At 45.5% G+C, this 21,461-nt stretch overlaps 1 protein-coding gene across 1 annotated transcript in view; it reads left to right on the forward strand.

Moving 5' to 3' along the window:
* Positions 1–234: 234 nt before the first annotated feature.
* The window catches only part of BSX (brain specific homeobox), a 58,616-nt gene continuing 37,389 nt past the window's right edge, over positions 235–21,461 (forward strand). The window contains exon 1 of the mRNA XM_086958812.1: positions 235–478. Within this exon, the coding sequence (XP_086814938.1) occupies positions 235–478 (244 nt within the window). The remainder of the gene's footprint in view (positions 479–21,461) is intronic.

Consider the following 21,461-nt stretch of genomic DNA (forward strand, 5'->3'; position numbering starts at 1 on the left):
CTACATAAAGTGAGGGGCCCTAGTTCCGGAAGGGCACTAACTGTTTGATCTTCGGCCGATGTAGTGTGGCGGTGCCTGGTACAGTGAGGGCCCTGGTTATTGGGGGGCTCCCGTTCTTTGGACAGTGACGGCCCCGCCTGGACAGTGACAGTCTGGTCTCCTGCTGCAGGCAGCGAGGGGCCCGGTGCCTTTGTTTGATTTCCGGTATCAGAGAGGGGTCCTCGCACCGGCAGCATGAACCTGCACTTCAGCCCCGGCCCCCCTCAGAGACCCACCTCCTTCTTCATCGAGGACATCTTGCTGCACAAACCCAAGCCCCTCCGCGAGCCCGCGCCCTTCGGAGGGCCCTTCATGCCCCGGTTGCCGCTCCTGGACTATAGCTACCCGCTGATGCCCAGCGCCAGCCTGCTGGCACCTCACCCGCACCACCCACTGCACAAACCGGAGCACCACCACCCCTACTTACTCACCGCCTCCGGTAAGTGACCACGGACACGTGCTAATAGTAAAGTGTGTTTTTTATGTAGTGTCTCGAATGCCACTTCCGCTATTTCTATCCGCTGTAAACACAAAGTGTTACTATTGCACACTTTTATAACACTCTTTGTGAAGGAAGGAAGGCTGAGTTGTCCACCCTCGAACTCAAACTCGTGCAGACGAGAGCAGGAGTAAACCTACTGCAACTTATTGAATGGATGAATGGACTTCAGCAAACGTGTGGAAGAAGGAACCATCCAAAGAAAGATGGGTGACTGACTGAGAGAGCTGGACTGCGAGGTTCATGCACTCTGGGTATGTGAATACACGAATGACCGGGCAGACAAACAAGTAAATGCATGGTAAAGAACACCTCGGCTGTATGGCTGCATGTTAGCAAGGTGAGTGAATGTGCGTATTATAGACGAATGTATGGTGGATGAATATATAGCAGAACGCACACATGTGCCTCTTGCTACTATCCATTTCTCGTACAGAAGGGAAGCAAAGCTAGGAAGTAGTGATGTTCCCAGGATCACACCATTTAGTCAAATGGAGAAGCTGGGATCCGAACCACAGTATCAGGGAGAGGGGTTAACCCAAATAAGTCACTGGGACCTGGGTGTACAGCATTAAGAGAAAAGGGGTCCCAGTTACGGAGAGGTTCGAGTAAACACAACCAATTAATTAAATCAATTGAAACAAAATGCGTCTATAATGTTTTATTCACATTATAGGGAAAAACAACAAATCTAATGTCAAGCAATGCGGTTGCATTAGTGCCCCTGGGGGTAAGGAGGACGTGAAGTCGTGAGGGAGGTGTAGGTAGGGGATAGTGACAATAAAAACATGTATATATCAGACGTTAGTACAGATTCAATGAAAGATATATAACAAAACGGTCACATTTCAAACCAATATTTCATAGTACACATGCCCCATTGTCCATAATATACAGGAATAGTGGTTAAGGAGAGGCTGTGTCATAAACCGGGGAGTGTGTCGCCGTTTCGACCCCAAGTAAGGCAGGAATCAATGAAGTCCTTGCATGAGGGTCTTCATCAGGATGAAGGGAGGGGCTGACAACCTATTTAAAGGAGTAATTAATTCATATTATTATAATGACCATTAGAAAAATGTCTTAATCAAAATAAGAAGTATGGGGTGGACACACTGATTATTGAAGCATACCTGAACAAATCAGTGTCCGAACCACGGTCTTCTTTTTCTCAACCTACATTAACCATTAAACACCTACATTTATCAGTGTATTCGGAATACAAATGCACAGTTATTATGTGTGTGTGTTTGTTTGACAATTTAAACACACCTTTACTGTCATAAAAGAAATCCACCGTAGTGCTGATGGGAAAGGGAAATGTAGTGCTGTCCGTTGAGTTTAATTGCTGCCTTTATGGTGCTCAAGTCCACAGCCGCAGCTTCATGGCGCTTTTGGTAAATTTAAAAAGAAAAAAGTGAGCAAAAACAAATAATGACATCAACGAAAATGATAATTACAATACGCTAATCATATAAATTTGTGCACACATCGCCAGCATCTGTTGCATTTACCTTCCAAAAGAGAAAACACAGGTCAAGTACAGCACACAACGATCTTTGCTCACTTTTAAATTCCTCTGAACACTAACTGGATGTACTGAATTTCGTGCGCCGTCGGCGGAACATGTGCGGGGAAGCCAAGAGGGTGGGTTGGGGCAGAAGGATGACACCTGAGCTCGCCAATCTGATTGGTGTTAGGGGTTGAGATTTAATGTAAAACGATTTCACGAAAACATTGAGAACTATCAAATATGAATGAGTTTGGGGACCAACGAGTGAGTCCTCTAAATAGGGAAGATGGCATTGTGTGACCCTGCGCAAAATCGCTGTACAACCTGCTGCCTGCCGCTCGCTGGCCAATTCCACTGCGCATCATAACCGACACCCGACAGGACACAGTTTACAAAAAGCCAGATCTGAAGGACAACCTCCTCTCCGGTTACAACGAGAACGCCGCAAACGCACCTCCAATGAGTGCATTCTTTCTTTTTCGGAGGAAGCCTAAACACCGCCCTGGTGAGCATGCGTGCGTTGTGTCTCCAGTGCCGAAATCTGACTGCAGAAATTGACACATAACTTGGTTCTAACTTTAGTAACAAAAACAAAGCACTGCGGTGCCGACGCGAGCTGTGGTGTCAACTCGCCTCAGCAAGGGCTCGGTTTTCCGTGCTACTTTCCACCCGAAGGTTGACATTTACACGGTTACACCTGATAGTAAAACAATATTAGTAACACGGGTCGATGCACAGCTGGACTCCCAGCATCGCCCCACACCACTTTTACAATTAGTTATGAAGGTAGTACTGAAAGGGTTGAAAGAATAGACCAGTATCCAAACTAGCAGGATTGATGGGCAGAGAAGACAGACAGTCTGTTTCGGATGACCAGTGCAGCAAAACCTGGAAGGCGATAATTCGTTAATTTACAATTCCGGTGTCTGTCAATCAATCAAGTAGTATTTGTGTAGCGCTGCTCGGGTATCCAGGCGCTGGCTGCCGGCTCATCCGAAGCCCCTTCCTGAAGTCGATGAGCGAGGGTGCAGTGCAGAGGTGTCTGTGGAACTTCTAAAGCCCGCCTCGTGGGTGCCAGTGGGTGCAGCCTGGCACGGTGGCACCGGAAACAGATTCTAAGGTAATGAGAAACTATACCCTCAACTCTGCGCCTCCTATTCTTATCATACACATGAAGACGCTCTATCACTTAAAAAAATGCAGCTAAATAGTAAAATTAGAATTTTGCACTGCGCTTAGAAAACATTGTTATTAATCGACGCTGATCTAACCGATGATATCCGTAAAGGAAAAATCAAGCAAAATAACTCACGCGCACGCAGTTGTTTATTTATTTATATTGGCATTGAAATACACTATGTATTATTAAAACGGTAAATATGGGGTTCACTGATCTTTCCCTACTAAATGTAAATATTACATCAGTTTACATCATTTTACATGTTTTCGGAAGGTAAGTAGAACAAAAGAAAACTAAAATGAAACCAAACAAGTTACAACAGGTGGCAACATCAGTACAAATAGAAATCCCCAAATGTAGCCCGATTCCTCTGTGTCAAGTGTGGCGTCCAAATGTACAGTTTGCAGCAGTGAATACCATTAAATGTGACTGTACACCGGTGCTTCTTGCGGCACACACAGCAAACGATCGTGGTGTCGTTAGGCGCTTTAAGTGTCCCGAGCGCTAGAGTGTCCTACACATACCTCCCGGTGCCTCGGAAGGTTTCAGCGGGAAAGGGTTCTCTTTTAGAATCGTGGGCAGAAATGGCTATTTTTGCTGGAATATTGTGCCAGGAGCCGTTATGACCTGACTAAAAGGGACAGGTGGCACCCTGGAGCAGGCAGGAGTGTACCGTAACTAAACTGTGACGCGAGAAATCTTGGCCATGAGGAAAACGGTATGTTATTCAATATCTAAAGCAATATGATCAAGGAGAACTATATCCGGCAGGAAAATGTTGCTAATTTTAAACACAAAAGAGCTATTATGCCAGGAGAATTAATGTCCATAAACATCACTGCCGTATCAAAATATATCTTGTGCGGGATAATAAAATAAGTATTATAATGAAGTACTAGGTTACGTTAAAAAAAATGAGAAAATGGAGTCCGAAACAAAAATATGGTGCGTTTAAAAAAAAAAAAAAAGACGCCATTCGCTGTCAAACATTTTCACAAAGTAAACCAGAGGTTTTTTTTTTTTGGGGGGGGGGGGGGGGGGGGACAACGGGAATATTACTGTAGAATAAGAAAAAAAACACAGTGATCAGAATTAAATTGCATAATAAGTACCCACACTCTAAGACTACAAATCTGAATATATATATTTATATATAAATATAAATATATATATATATATAAATATATATATATATATAGTATGTGTATGTGTGTGTATATATATATATTTATAAATATATATATATATATATATATATATATATATATATATATATATATATATATATATATATATATATATATATATATATCTGGAACACTCCAAACTTTCTCATGCAAGTAAGGCACTGACTCCGTGAAATAGATGATTCCAAATAAGTTTATTCACTCATTTAGGCTGCTTAACGCGTTTCGGCGGTAAGCACCCGCCTTGTTCATATATATGTGTGTGTGTGTATGTATTTTTAAATGTCTTTTCAACACACAAAGTTATTCCACGTCGGCTCTGCGCACAGAACAGATGGGCGGTTTCCTGAGAGAATGCTTCCTTCTTTATTCGAGAGGTAGCAGGTGCCGTTTTTGTTCAGTGGACGCGGCCGGACGCAGGTTGTGAAAAATAAACACATCAAACGAACAGAGGCCCAAGATCAAAAGGCAGAATGAATTAAAACAACGGGCTGTCTACAAGACTTTCTAGACACACTACGTTAAAAGACAGGCGGACTGGTAATATTGTAGCAATTAAACATTGGGGCCAAAATCGAAATTATTTCCCGGCAATAGTCGCCTTGTGACTTACATAGGTTGGGCTAGAAAAGTGATTCTAAATATCAAAATAATAAGAAACGACCAAGATTGTAGCATTCGCGACATATGGTGCCCGATTACATTATTGTAATAGCAGGGATTGAGGGAAGTGTCTGCAAATACCTGTGCGGTGCCAGTTTTATAGCTAATACCTTCCCCCGTTTTGAGAACGAAGGTTTGTTACAATCATATGTGTGTTATAGTTTAATTTTTACATCGCCTCCTCATGTGATGCCATTTTTGATGCGACTCTCAAAACACCATTTATGTTGCTTTCCCGCATGACAGTTTTAGGACATAGTTGTTTTATCGCTGTTCTGGCAGCGGAGGTCTGCGCCTTCTGTAGATAAAAATGCGGCACGTGCGCGAGTGTACTCCTGTCCTGTGCACGTGCTGCTGACAGGAGTGAATAAAGCACACCGGGTGGTGTGGGCGCCTTCGGTGGAGCACACTCCGCACAGGCACCCGCCGCATCCGCAGAGTGAGCGCCCCAAAGGTAGGAAGACCACATCCCACCTGCTCATCACGCGCTCCGGGACATTTCACCCACAAACCACTGTCTTCAGGAGTTTTTGAGTAATTAGGCCAATGGAAGCAAACCTAGGCCACAGTACCCAGAGTGCACTACGTCATGGATTGACCGTCCACAAAAGGATACAGTGAAAGAAGGTTTTCATGATTTTATCCCACCCCAAAGGTGCTGTGAATTCACAAACCCGGGATGCGCGCGACCGGTGTCTCAATGGGACCTAGGGTTAAATCATGGTCCAGCAGGTCCTGCACCCCAAAAGATCCGCCTTGGCTCTGGCTGCATCTGATTGGCTCCGCTGAGCCGCTGCTCGGCGGTGCTGGCAGTGGTGCGCTTCTGTGGTTGGCTGGTCGCATTTCGGGCCAAGACGCTGAAACAGCGCAGTTATGCGGTAAGCGGGGCTGCTCTACTTACAAGGTGAAGAGTCTCGAAATATGCTACCTGTGAGGGGCCGTGCTGCTCTGGAAGCAGGTCCGGGATCTCACAGCACCCCCTGTGATATGCTTTTTTGCTCTCCATACCGGAACCTAACCCCAGATCAGGGCTATAACAGTATCCTTACTGTGAAGAGGTCTCAGGCAACTCCCTCCTCACCCCAGCCCCCTTCCCCTCCACTGTTTGGACCTTTCACAGCATCATCTGTTTGATAGGTTGTAGAGCTCTGCACACCAGACCAGGTGGTGTCCAGTTGGATTTCCATGCATAGGCCCTGTTGATCCTCGCCAGATCAGGCTCTCAGAGCATCTTCCCTGGGGCAGGCAGATCTGTGCTGCTCAGCTCAGGAGATCCAGTCTCTCATTGGATCTTTCCTGTGGTACACTGTACACTCTTCAGGCTTTCCACTGCATCCCCCCTCTTCTGTGATAGGCGGTGCTGCCCTGGGCGCCGGACATATACTCTTGGGGATCGTTCCTCGCTGCTCTACATACGATATACTGTGGCAGGCTGTGCTGCTTTTAACACAGGTCCAGATGTAACTCTTAACATTGCTGAGGGTTCATCTAGTCTGCACACACAATCCCAATGTAGTTCTTAACACAGCCATGCAGCAGTAGCCTCCTCTGCTCTACACACACAACCCAGATTTAATTGTTCAAGCTGCAGTGGGCTCTTCTGCTTTGCACACACAATCCAGTTCCAGTGGCTGGTTTAGAGTTTGGTGGAAAGTGTACTCCTTTGCAACAGCAACATAGGACCTGTTTTGTCAAACTGATGGTCAGCCTTGCCTGGTTTACTGATGGTCATCCTTGCCTGGTTTACCGATGGTCCGTCTTGCCTTGTTTACTGATGGTCCTCCTTGCCTGGTCTACTGATGTTCTGCCTTGCCTGGTTTACTGATGGTCGGCCGTGCCAGGTTCACTGATGGTCGGATCTGCCTGGTTTACTGATGGTCCGCCTTGCCTGGTTTACTGATGGTCGGCCTTGCCTGGTTTACTGATGGTCGGCCTTGCCTGGTTTACTGGTGGTCGGCCTTGCCTGGTTTACTGATGGCCAGCCTTGCCTGGTTTACTGATGGTCCGCCTTGACTGGTTTACTGATGGTCGGCCTTGCCTGATTTACTGATGGTCGGCCTTGCCTGGTTTACTGATGGTCAGCCTTGCTTGGTTTATTGATGGTCCGCCTTACTGATCGTTTGCCTTGCCTGGTTTACCGATGGTCAGCCTTGACTGATTTACCGATGGCCTGCTTTGCCTGGTTTACTGATGGCCGGCCTTGCCTGGTTTACTGATAGTCCACCTTGCCTTGTTTACTGATGGTCGGCCTTGCCTGGTTTACTGATGGTCCGCCTCCTCTGCTCTACACACACACAACCCAGATTTAATTGTTCAAGCTGCAGTGGGCTCTTCTGCTTTGCACACACAATCCAGTTCCAGTGGCTGGTTTAGAGTTTGGTGGAAAGTGTACTCCTTTGCAACAGCAACATAGGGCCTGCTTTGCCAAACTGATGGTCAGCCTTGCCTGGTTTACTGATGGTCATCCTTGCCTGGTTTACTGATGGTCGTCTTGCCTGGTTTACTGATGGTCCGCCTTGCCTGGTATACTGATGGTCTGCCTTGCCTGGTTTACTGATGGTCGTCCTTGCCTGGCTTACTGATGGTCGGCCTTGCCTGGTTTACTGATGGTTGGCCTTTACTGGTGGTCCACCTTTCCTGATTTAATGATGGTCAGCCTTGCCTGGTTTACTGATGGTCGGCCTTACCTGGTTTACTGATGGTCGGCCTTGCCTGGTTTACTGATGGTCGGTCTTGCCTGGTTTACTGATGGTCGGCCTTGCCTGGTTTACTGATGGTCGTCCTTGCCTGGTTTACTGATGGTCCGCCTTGCCTGGTTTAGAGATGGTTCGCCTTGCATGGTTTACTGATGGTCTGCCTTGCCTGGTTTACCAATGGTTGGCCTTGCCTGGTTTACAGATGGTCAGCCTTGCCTGGTTTACTGATGGTCTGCCTTGCCTGGTTTACTAATGGTCCGCCTTGCCTGGTTTACTGATGGTCCCCCTTGCCTGGTTTACTGATGGTCCGCCTTGCCTGGTTTACTGATGGTCATCCTTGCCTGGTTTACCGATGGTCCGCCTTGCCTGGTTAACTGATGGTCCTCCTTGCCTGGTTTACTGATGGTCTGCCTTGCCTGGTTTACTGATGGTCGGCCTTGCCTGGTTTACTGATAGTCAGCCTTGCCTGGTTTACTGATGGTCGGCCTTGCCTGGCTTATTGATGGTCCGCCTTGCCTGGTTTACTGATGGTCATCCTTTCCTGGTTTACCGATGGTCCACCTTGCCTGGTTTACCGATGGTCCGCCTTGCCTGGTTTATTGATGGTCCGCCTTGCCTGGTTTACTGATGGTCATCCTTTCCTGGTTTACCGATGGTCCGCCTTACCTGGTTTACCGATGGTCCGCCTTGCATGGTTTACTGATGGTCTGCCTTGCCTGGTTTACCGATGGTCGGCCTTACCTGGTTTAAAGATGGTCGGCCTTGCCTGGTTTACTGATGGCCCGCCTTGCCTGGTTTACTGATGGTCATCCTTGCCTGGTTTACCAATGGTCTGCCTTGCCTGGTTTACTGATGGTCCGCCTTGCCTGGTTTACTGATAGTCTGCCTTGCCTGGTTTACTGATGGTCGGCCTTGCCTGGTTTACTGATGGTCGGCCTTGCCTAGTTTACTGATGGTCCGCCTTGCCTGGTTTACTGATAGTCGGCCTTGCCTGGATTACTAATGGTCCGCCTTGCCTGGTTTACAGTCGGGTGCCACCTAAAGTATGTCAGCCTTGGAATCTATTCAAGCTCTCCCGCTGACATACTCCTGCAACAGAGTGAGAGCTGTTGGAAATCTGGCCATTCAACCACCTGCCCGATTTATAGAAGGCGGTTGAACTGCCAGTTTTTACTCTCCCTCACCACAGTGAAAATGTAATAGTATGGGACAGTAAACATTTTTAAATGCCCCCCACACCATGGAAGAGAGCTTCCCTAGAGTGGGGGTCATTTGTTTTTGCTTTCTTCACAACCAAATCCCGCTTCAGGATTTTGCTTTTGAAGAAATAAAAACTTGTTAAAAGTATGACGGGCAGACCTCGTGTTGGAGCCTGCCATCTGCCAACGCGTTACGTATTGAAAGGAAGCGCCATGAAAACAATTCCTGTTAATGACTAGCGCTGTCCACTTGGGCAGCGAGCAACTCTTAGGGCCCGATGTAGGTAGGGCTTTACCGATCGGTATCGGCCGAAAATACCGATTTTTGGCCCTTACCGATCGGTAAACAGCCATCGAGATGTAGGGGACCAAAAACAGAACGAATCGGACAGAAAACCGAATCGGAATGTGTACCGAATGTGAAAGAATCCGATACGTACATACCGAAAATCGGATATGTAACGAATCGGAAAAACACCGATTCGGTTACAAAGACCGAATCGGTCCATGTACCGAATCGTTAGTGACACCGAATCGGAAAATCACCGATTCGGTCCCACTACCGATTCGTTAGCGACACCGAATCGGAAAATCACCGATTCGGTCCCACTACCGAATCGTTAGTGACACCGAATCGGAAAATCACCGATTCGGTCCCACTACCGATTCGTTAGCGACACCGAATCGGAAAATCACCGATTCGGTCCATGTACCGAATCGGAAAAAATACCGATTCGGACATGATCCGATTCGGAAAACATGCCGATTCGTATAAATCTCCGATCGGGAAATTCCCCGATTCCGACAGTTGGGGAGATGTAGGGAGGCACAGAAACACCGAAATCGGCTCAAAATCGGTAGAATTCACTCGGTATTTACCATGGATTGCAATCAGGTGGTAACCAACTCCAACCCATATAAACAGTCCCAAAATGCATTGCAACTTGCAGGATGGCAGCTTTCTATGTCATTGCGAGGCGGCTACGGCTACAGCAGGAAGGACTGAGGGAATGGCTAAGAAATGAACAGGTCTACAGACAGAGGATAACCCTGTTCATGCTCACTGAGGCTGAGATCCTACAGAGATACAGGCTGGACTCTGACACCATACTTGAGCTCATCAGGGACCTTAAGCCATACTTGGACCACCACACCCCAAGGGCACACGCCATCCCTGCGCACGTCCAGGTGCTATGCAGCCTACACCTGGTAGCGTCTGGCAGCTATCAAAGTGGAGTAGCAGCAGCAGGAGGGGTGAGCCAGAGCAGCCTGTCAAGGTTCTTCCACATATTCCTTGACGCCATGATAGACAGGATGGACCAATACATCTCATTCCCTGCAACCCACGCAGAACTGCTACAAACCAAAGCGGACTTCTACCAGATGGCACACTTTCCCCAAGTCATCGGTTGCATAGATGGCACGCATATTCCGATTTGCCCACCAGCGGACACCGAATACATATACCGCAATCGGAAATCGACACACACCATCAACGTGCAGGTGATCTGCAATGCCAAGTGCACCATCACAGACCTGGTAGCAAAATTTCCAGGGAGTACCCATGACTCCTATATATTCCAACAGAGCGGCATATATGCACGGCTGATGGCTGGCGATTTTGGAGAAGGATACCTCCTAGGTGAGCCACATCATCAGACCCCCATAACACATAGTAGGTAGGTGTAATACATGTATGCATGTGTCTAATGTGACCCCTTTCTCTTCCAGGCGACAGTGCATATGCCCTCCGCTCATTCATACTCACCCCCTACCTCAACCCCTCCACACCCAGCCAAAGGAGGTATAACCGGGCCCACATACGCACAAGGAATGTTGTTGAACGGACCTTTGGCATCTGGAAAAGTAGATTCAGATGCCTGCACAAGAGTGGAGGTGCAAGGCAGTATACCCCCATCACCTGCTGCAAGATCATAGCTGTATGTGCAATGTTACACAACCTTGCGGTCAAGAAGGGCACTGAGGTGGAGTTGTCTGACTACGAGGACTATGACGACGACGAAGCTGTGCCACTGACACAGCCAGCTGGGGTGTGTACGCCATGTGATGGCAGATACAGACGTGAGGAGATCACTGAGAACTATTTCTGACTGAGTACAGATGCAAAGACAGCTAAATGTTGCTTGGAAAATAAACTTTTTAATAGTGATGCACCACAGTTACATCACTGAAGTGCATAGAAAAATGGAGTCTGTCAAAACAAATAAAGTCCAGGGTTCTGGTATGATCATCCCCCCTTGCCAGCCTATTTTTTGGCCCGCTTTCCAGACCCACTGGGGTGTCCCTCGGCCCCCTCCGAATGGCCAGCAGCATCAGCGGAGCGCCTGGTGCTCCTCCTTGGCTCTGATGCAGCGCTGGCCGGGCTGCTGCGGCTGCTGCTGTCACCAGCATCACCCAGGTCCAGGGCAGGATTGGAGGCGGCGTTTGAAATTAACATGGCCTCCATGGCCGTGGTGATCCTGGCCATCCCCCTGGTCAGCTCAGCAGTATGCTGACTCTGCACCGACTCCTGATTTGCGCTACGATGGCACAGCTGTGCAGTCGCCGCTGCAAGGCGGGCCATGGCCCGGTTGAGCACCCGGGCATCCCTCCTGCGCGCAACCTCATGCTCCTCCTGCCTGGCAGAGGAGTGGGTGATGGCAGTGGTCAGCCTGCCCAACCCTGCTGCCACCTCCTTGTTGCTGTCCACAACAGCCTGGAACCCCTTCACCAACTCCCCCATCTGCAGGTTGTGCTGCAGGAGCTGGCGTTGGCAGGCCATGGTGGATCTGGCCTGTTGGCGCTGGATCTTGACCATCTGGCCCTCCAGGCCCAGGAACACACTGCCCTCCCGTGCTGGTGCAGCAGTGGTGGTGGTGGTGGTGGTGGTGGCACGGCGTCTGGCACTGCTGCCTCCGGCCTGCTGAGTGGGCTGGGGTGCCACTGGTGGTGGTGTGGTGCTGGCCGGTCCCAGAGCCCCTGCTCCCAGGACAGGTAGGACGGGTGGCAAGGCCACGGTTGTGGCAGGAGATGTTGTCGGCGGAATGGTCTGCCTTGTTGGGGAGTTGTATGGGGAAAATTGCAAGGGGGGTGAGCTGGGCAGTACTGGGGAGTGCACTGCCTGGAAATCAATCACCAGGACTCCCTCCATTCCAAGCCCTGGGGTGTCTCCTTCCTCATCCTCTTCCTCCTCCTCCTGGCCAGGCTGGCTGGTGCTCGGCCCTGCCACTGCAGTATGTGAAGTCGAAGCTCCCTCTGCTGCCACAGTGGTGCCGCCTGATGGTGCCCCTAGGTACAAAGAAGCATTTGTAAACTGAGTGCCGATGTATTACAGTCAGTACAATTATGGCATTCCACATGTCCTTGCATCTCCTTACACCGTGTCACACTGTTTCCTGTCTTGTGATTCTGCACTGACATATTTGGCTAACTCCTGCTGACTACATGTACCATGATGCTTGTCTCTTGTATGTTGGTGACAGTACAGTGCTGGTGTTTGCCTATGCATTGTGTATAATGGGGAGGTGTCTGGTAGGGTGTGTCATGATGCGCATGCTTCTTACCTGTAGCTGTGGCCATCGCAGTGCTGTCCAGGGTCCCGATCCCTACAATGCTCTCCCTCTCGATGGTGCTGGAGACAATTTCCTCCAGCTCGGTGAGGGGTGGCGCCGGGTTCTTGCCTCCTCCGGTGAGTCCTGCCTGCCTTTGGAGGTCGGCCAGCTTCCTCTTGGTGAGGCTGCGGAGGTCATAGAACCTTTTCTTAAGTTCCTCAATGGACCTGGGGGTGACTCCAGCAGCATTTACCTTCTGGGCGATGTCTGCCCACAATCGCCTCTTGGTGCTGTCTGGCACGTTGAGGGACAGCTTGCCAAAGAGCTGGCGGTGCACCCTCACCACCTCCTCAACCAGCACCTGTAGTTCTGTGGTGGTGAATTTGGGCTTCCTCTTTTGGGAGGACTTCTGGCTTCCTGCCTGATCTGCCATATTCTCTTGCTCCTGCTCAGTCTGCAACCTCCTTCTCCCACTGCTGCTAACTGTGTGTTGGGCTCAGGCAGGCTTTCCAGAAACTTCTAGAAACTTCTTAATTGGCTGCACCTGCCAGGGTTGCCACTCCCTGTTTGGGTGGGGGAGGGGGAGCCACCTCATTGGCTGAATCGCCTATTGCCGAGTCTGGTTTTACCGATTCGGTAAAATCCGAATCGGTAAAATCCGATTCGGTAAAATCCGAATCGGTAAAATCCGATTCGGTATTATCCGAATCGGTAAAAGCCGAATCGGGTCATGCAATGCATTCCTATGGGCTTTTTCGCCATGGGTCTATGATTGCCGAATCGGTTTTTACCGAATCGGCTTTTACCGATTCGGTATTCGCCGAATCGGAAATATCCGAATCGGTGGTAGCCGATTCGGTATTTTCCGATTCGTTGTTGGCCGATTCGGTAATTTCCGATTCGGACCGAGCTGAATCGGAACGTACCGAATCTCATTACCGATGCCGACCGAATCGGTCTTCAGTCGGTATTTTTTTCCTACATCTCGTTTTCCGATTTCAGAATACCGATTCGGCCCGCCTCGGTATTTTGAAATCGGAAAATCCCGTTTACCTACATCGGGCCCTTAATTCGGTGGAGTATTTTACTCCACCACCTTAACGGAGTAAAGTCCGTACTACGAAGTAGTCTCTGCTCCCGTGCACGCATAATCCACTTGTAATTACTAATGCTGCAGTAGACCCTTCTGACCTCACACACAATCCAGGTCTAGTTATCATACTGTGGCAGGCTCCCTTCTCGGCACACACCATCCAGATGTAATTATTAATACTTCTATAGGCTCTGCTACTCTGCATACAATTCAGGTTTAATTATTTATAATATATACCACTCTGCACACCCAATCCAGATGTAATTGTTAATACTCAGGTAGGCTCTGCAAACTAGTCAAATATAATTATTAATTCAGCAGCAGGCTCTGTTACTCTACATATACAAATCAAATGTAAATATTAATACTGCATTAATATCTGCACACAAGATCCAGATTGTGCCCTTGCACCAGAATATAAACTTATGAATTAGAAGTGGAGATAAAGGAATAAAAATATGAAACAAATCAGAAGATGCGCCCAACCCAAATTACATTCTCACGTTATGAGAGTTGGTGAAAGAGACCTCCAATCTGTACCTCAAACTGGGAAGTAGGCTTATAGTAAAAAATAAAAATAAAGCGAGAATCCATGTTGTAAATCCATAACATGGGGAACTCTGAGTTGGAACCATTTGAATGTACAAAGGTGGCATTGGATTGTCTTACTTTGTCTAAAGTGCAGGCCCCCAAAGTGGGGGACCGCAGCGGGCACTCCTGAAAGCCAGGGTTGCCCATTGCTAAGGCTCTGTATTCTTGTTTCCACCATATCCCTCCCGTTTCCACCACCCGGTGTGTTCCCTGTGTCTGTATCTCACCCCTGCAGGTTCTTTTTCAACCCTGCTTTCTCCATGTATCACTGGTTACCCATCCTTCATCGCCTCCTCGTTTTGCCCTTTTTTGCTTTTCTCTTTAATGTTCGGAGTCAAAGTCTGATGATGAAAAAATCGTTCCTGTGCTGCAACCATAACCACCAGTACAAATTAAGCACTGAATACAAGGGCAAAAATCCAACTGAGCTGCTGGTCCACATGATATCCTAACTGATCTATAAATTCTACATAGACTTACGGGCACCGTTATTAACTATAGTTTTTTTATGGTCTTAATACAGAAAATGATGATAACTCAATCCATAATTTTCTCAGTTTTGGCAAACAGGGCAAGAGAAAACAAAGCACACTATAGGTCCATTTCATTGTTAGACACAGCTGTCAATATTTTTTAAAACGTTTGCTGGGGGGCATGGCATCATGGGCAGACAACAAAAATAAGCACCATGGTTTGAAAGAGACACCTAGGATTTCTCTTCAGTGACAAACACCTGTACTTGCTTTAGGCAACCTAGGTGTGTAAAAAGGGAATACGTTCTGTGTGTCCAGTCATGGGTCTCACAGCAACTTTCAAATCTGGTAACCACGTTAAATTGTGGTCCAATTGAGGAAGATATGGGATTGGAAAAACTGGCCATAGATAGTATCATGAGAGAAATATGGGCCTTTCGCAAGGGAACATCAGCATCCTTTGCTTAAGAGTGACACAAGGATGCTTTCTGCCCCCTTTGCTCTTCAGTTAACATGCAAACTCTGTTTACAAGAGTTGGCAGGAGAACTTTGTTGATTCCACTGAACAACCCAGATGTCATTTTAAAGTCATATGTACAACTTTTCCCACAGTGCCTGACTAAATCATATAATGAATATATGAAAGACAGGAACTTGACGACATACATATTGAAATCAAAAGTCATATTTCTATGCCTGAATAGGGTGAAAGGAGTACATTCCATCCAATGTCATTTGGAAAAGGTAAAAACATATAAATACCTGGATGAAGTATTTAATGCTTTATTAACGGTGTATGACCATGTGGAGAGGGCAAAAGTAAAGATGTTTATTAATCAGAACACTTTCTTGTTTATGCCACTGCCACAGTGTGCAACACATTGTGCTCTAAATAAAAGGCAAAAGGCAAATTCTTCAAGTACATTGTACATAAATACTTCTGTATTTCTATTTGTATAGGATACACCAGGACTCATATATATATAAAGTTCTTTGTTTTTGTTTTCAAAATTTACAAAGTATCCTGGAGCCCATCAAGAACTGTGTCTCTTTTGACCGTATGTGTGTAGGTGTGCTTGACATTGAGGGTAAATACATATTTAAGGAGCTAACATGTTTCGCGGGCACCACCCACTTCTTCAGGGTGAGGTCAAATATAGAGATTCTCAAATTAGCGAAGTATGCAATTGCGAGACTAATCCAGCCAGTATGGATTCCTCACAATGCTCCTAATTGATAAAATGGTGTCCTGCCTTAGTAAGTGAATGCTGTAGGAGGGATACAATCCGTTCAGTTCCTTCAGGGGTCTTCCAAGAGCTGTCACCATAAAAAAAGACTTGCGTAAACGCTGCACGGCCTGCTCACCAGGATTTTCTTTCTGCTCTCCTGAGCAGACCAAGTTGCATTAAGATGCAATTCCTTCTGCATACTTATATTTCCAGTAGAATGCATGAGGAAGTTTGTGGAGATGGACGTACATCCCAGCATGCTTTTTTGTTGATGGTCTTCGGGGTCATTGCTTGCGAAGACTATTTAGAGCCCTGCAGGGTGAAGGCAAGTGTGATGCACAGCAAGACATGGGATATCTCTTTTTTTTAGAAGCTTCCTTAAAAGTCGCCCCCATATTTCTGTTACAGTCAATAAAGGCTAATAGTATAACAACCCTCACACGGAGAACAACAAAGGTTGACTACCATGAGCGAGTTACATGGCTAAGTCATCTGCCATTAAATTGAAGGAATGAGGACTGAATAAACTATTCAGAATCCCCGACTAGCCGCCTTGGATATACAAAGGAATGGTCAGTACCACTTCTGTCAGCAAACTAGTAGGAGAGAGCAAGAGACTGATAGAGATAGACAGGAAGAGATACAGAGAGAGAGAATTGAGGGGCATATTACCAACAACTAGCGATAATTATCGCTATGTTGGTTTAGCGGCAATATTTTTATCGCCGAGCTGCGGCGATTTTTATCGCTTAGGAACCTAGCTATTATCAAGGTTTATCTCCTAAGCGATAAAAATCGGCCGAAATGCATGAATATCGCTGAAAAGTCAGCGATATTCATGCATTACCGAGCTAATGCACTTAGCCATGTTATCCACCTACCATTGGATAACATGGCTAAGAACTGCTCAAGGGCAGGTGTTAGCTTTTGGAGATATTCGCGCTTAGCGCGAATATCTCCAAAAGTTGGTAATAGGAGATAGCGATGTAAGCGACTGTTTCCAGTCGCTAACATCTTGGCACGCCCACTTTGCATGTCATTAGTGATAAATATCACTGACATGCAAAGCGGGGCCCAAGATGGTCGCTATCTCCTACTAGCTGTCGCTAACTGGTGTTAGCGACAGCTAGGTAATAGGGAGATAATTTTATCTCCGCTTTCTTGGCTTTTAAAGCCAAAAAAGCGGAGATAAACCCCCTTGATAATATGCCCCTGAGTTTGTAAAACAGGTAGCGCTTGTCTACCTAACCATGATGACATAGAAGATCAGAAAACTAGTTGACACTCACTGCCAGTGTTTTTAGCAGACACATACTCACAAAATTTGACTAGCAGCCTCTGTTATGAATTAGCATTATTGGCAACGCTTTGCGCCCAGATGAGCGATTTACCCATATAACGGAATCTCCCAGGAGAAACCCATGTGTTCGGATTACTTTTTATAGATTCTATTGGAACTTAGATCCAGACAGAGGTAGCTCATTTTGCAGTGTGACGAAATGCGCTGTGATTCTGCCTTCTTTCACGTGTCACTGATGGTGGCTGAGATACTTATACACTAATTGCATTTTTCAATATGTAAAATAAGACTACTCTTGTACTTAAAATGTATTCACAAGCCTACGGTTAAAGACCTCTGCATCTCCTGCCTTTTCTGTGTGGAGATCCGCATCATCACGGCTGACATCTCTGCACATATAGGTTTATGTTTTAGTAGTAAATGTAAAATGTTAGTGATGGTTCGATTTTTTAAAATTGCTGTTTAAAAATGATCATTTTAATTTAAAATTCATGCATTTAAATAAGTAATTCAATTTGATGAGTTAATTTAGTTTGATAAATTAATGTGATGTGACATTTTATTTTTCGTTTTAAGTTAAAATTAAATATATAAAATTATTTACATGTTAAAATATGCTGATTTTTTAAAAAGAAATAATGAAGTTGAATACTTCTCCTTGTGGTTTACCCCAAAAGAGATCTCTGCCATTGGGGGACGAATCTTCTCCTACATTTGTAAAGCTATGAGTTCAACTCGTAAATCCTGTTGTAGGAAGCTCCAATCCCTCATTTGAGGGATTTGAGACATGCAATTCTACACCCACACATACATTTACGCAGGAAATTGTGAAGACAATACAAGTGTAGATTAACACCTAGTTGTAATATATATATATAGGAATAAATATACTCACGTATAGTTAGTTACCTTTGTGAATAAGCTCATGAACCTGTCTCTGCTCTATTAGATTAAAAATAGACACCTGTTTTAAAAATACGACTAAAATAGGAGCTAATTTGACCTTAAAGGAGTTTATCAAACACATTTTAGAATGTATTCTACATAATTTACTATATGTAACATGTCTACCACAGTAGCTCAAATAGTAAGGCAGCTAGGAATTACTGAGGCTTGAACGCTTATGCATCAGGCACTTTTTGTAATATTATATGCAGAAACACATTTTTAACATGGTTACTTTTTACGGAAATATTTTCTAATTTGTATACATTGTGTTCTGGGCTTTGCTGCTCTACACACAACATCCAGATTTATTCCTTAGCACTGCAGTAGGCGTTGCTGCTCTATATAAAAAGGTGAGAGTTTAATCATCAACAATGTTGTAGTCTGGGTTCCTTTACATTCAATCTAAATTTAGTTCTTATTACTATGGTAGCATGTGCTGCTCTACGAACAACATCCAGATTTAATCCCTAATGCTCTTTTGGCTATGCTGCTCTACACTCAATATTCAGAATTAATCCTTGACACTGTGGTAGGTTGTGCTCATTTGCACAAAAGATATACATATTTCAATTAAAACCTCCAATGCTGTTACAGTCGCCGCGTCTCTCTGTCAAGCTCTGGGTGTCAGGACCGGAGGAATGCCCCTTCCTCCCACAAATTCTTCTGAATGCATATCCAAGGTAACAACATGCTTGCAGTAGGAATGGGGGAAACCCAGAAACGAGCAAGAGAGAAACACTGGAATGGAATCACTCATTGATGGATTCGTCTATGTCATGAGTGATGAACTGCAGGGACCACTGCACTAGTTATAGAAGCACTGTCAGCAATGATTATTGTCGCGATTGCGACATTTCAAAGTGAAGGATGATAGTCTCTCCTCCGAAGGATACACTCTTACAAACTGAATGCAATGAACTTGCAAGAGTGAGAACAGTATAATGAAAGGTCGAACCAACTTTACTCGTCTTATCAGAAGAAGTCAGTATTACCAGCATCCAAACTTAACCTGGATACCAAACAGAGACCCCAGAACACCAAGAAGACCAGCTGGAAATGAGCTGAGAAGGGAAAAGTTACATATATACACACAGAGGTATGTAAACACAGCATAAGAATATGGGTTAAAAAGACAGCCCCTAACTGCAAGGCAACCAGAAATGGAAATAAAATCAATAAGAGTGGGGGAAGCAATGACTGGGAAAAGGAGTGGAGAGCCACAACAAACAATAATATAATGGCAGGCATCAGGTGCATGTTGCTTTTGGCGTTAACTACTAGCTCAACCCACTCCCATGTGAAATAGTATCTTTAACCTAGAAGTGAGTACAAACGCCTTGTGCAGTCTAACACTTGTGTGCAGACAATCTCCAAAGTCCTTTTCTCCCCAATTTGCAAGCCTTCCAGTCTTGCACATAATCCTGTAGTCACACTATGTCTGAGTCCATCATGACATCACGATAGAGCACTTACGTCACTTTTCTTTGACAATAAACATACACGATTCACAAAAAGGATTAAACTATCACAGCATTTAACTCCTCCAATAGGATATGGATAACCCTAGATGATGAGGCACTCCAGCTAAAGCGAACCCCAAACCACATATATTACACAGTTGATCAGTCGATGATGGGATACCTCAGATACAATCACTCCAGGAACATCTACTACAACAATGAGGAAAAAGTGAATCACAAAAAGACCAAGGGGCATATTATCAAGAAAGGGCGTTACATTATCGCCGCTTTTATCGGCAGGAAGCTGCCGATAAAACTGCGATATTGGGCTTGATAATATGCTCTATGGAATTCCAATCGAAGCCCATGTTACATGTCTTTACATCTAACATGGGCTTCGATTGGAATTCATAGAGCATATTATCAAGCCCATTATCGCTGCTTTATCGGCAGTTTCCTGCCGATAAAAGCGGCGATAATGTAAGGCCCTTTCTTGATAATATGCCCCCAAATTATCCTATAGGAGTGATTTAAAGCACTACTAAGCCCTTGTCTGGAGTTTGCAAAAATGAAATACTAAGCACATTTAAGAGGCATCAGCATCATATTTATTTATTTATTTATAAAGTTTTATATAGCGCAAACTTGATCCCGAAGGATATCAGAGCGCTTTACAATTGGAGGCAAAGGTAACAAATCAGAATATTAGTCTAACATTGGGAATCTAATGGGCATTGAATCAACTAGAACACACGTGAATGATACATTTCAAATCTGCTTTATGCATCCCAAAATGTGTCTGTTTGCTTTGTCTTTCCTCCTGTACTTGAATAATTTAGATCCTGAAGGGTGTTATGGGCCAAAAACTCTAAGCATTGCCATCATTCATACATACTCACTTAATGATGCCATAGCTATGTTGTATACTTTTAGAACACAAGTCTTTTACTCATAGGTTTGACCCTAACTATTCCTCAGTACCTGCTGGACCCCCTTCTCCTCTACTACCACCTGTGATCTAGAACTTCCATTACAAACGTTGTGTCTATGGCAAGAAATCACATTCCCAACTGTTTAAGACTAGTCAACGAGCTGGTTATGTTATGTTTCTTAATGCTGTGATTGTTTTGTATAGTCCAACGAGACAAATCACTATACCTAGTTCTAGATTGGGCATATTATCAACAACTAGCGATAATTATTGCTATGTTGCTTTAGCGGTGATATTTTTCTCGCCGAGCTTAGGAACCTTGCTATTATCAAGGTTTATCTCCTAAGCGATAAAAATCGGCCGAAATGCATGAATATCGCTGAAAAGTCAGCGATATTCATGCATTACCGAGCTAATGCTCTTAGCCGTGTTATCCACCTACCATTGGATAACATGGCTAAAAACTGCTCAGGGGCAGGTGTTAGCTTTTGGAGATATTCGCACTTAGCGCAAATATCTCCAAAAGTTGGTAATAGGATATAGCGATGTTAGCGACTGTTTCCAGTCGCTAACATCTTGGCACGCCCACTTTGCATGTCATTAGTGATAAATATCACTGACATGCAAAGCGGGGCCCAAGATGGTCGCTATCTCCTACTAGCTGTCGCTAACTGGTGTTAGCGACAGCTAGGTAATAGGGAGATAATTTTATCTCCGCTTTCTTGGCTTTTAAAGCCAAAAGAGCGGAGATAAACCCCCTTGATAATATGCCCCTAGATTATTTTAAATAAACAACTTTTAGCCGAACCCTATTGTAATGAAGTGTAACCTATTACATCTGATTATTAACAATGTTTCATACCGATTTACTAAACAGAGCCATCTAAAAAAAAACTTAGAACAAGGTAGCTC

This window comes from Lissotriton vulgaris, chromosome 2_1 (genome assembly GCF_964263255.1).
Source record: "Lissotriton vulgaris chromosome 2_1, aLisVul1.2, whole genome shotgun sequence".
Taxonomy (NCBI): Eukaryota; Metazoa; Chordata; class Amphibia; order Caudata; family Salamandridae; genus Lissotriton; species Lissotriton vulgaris.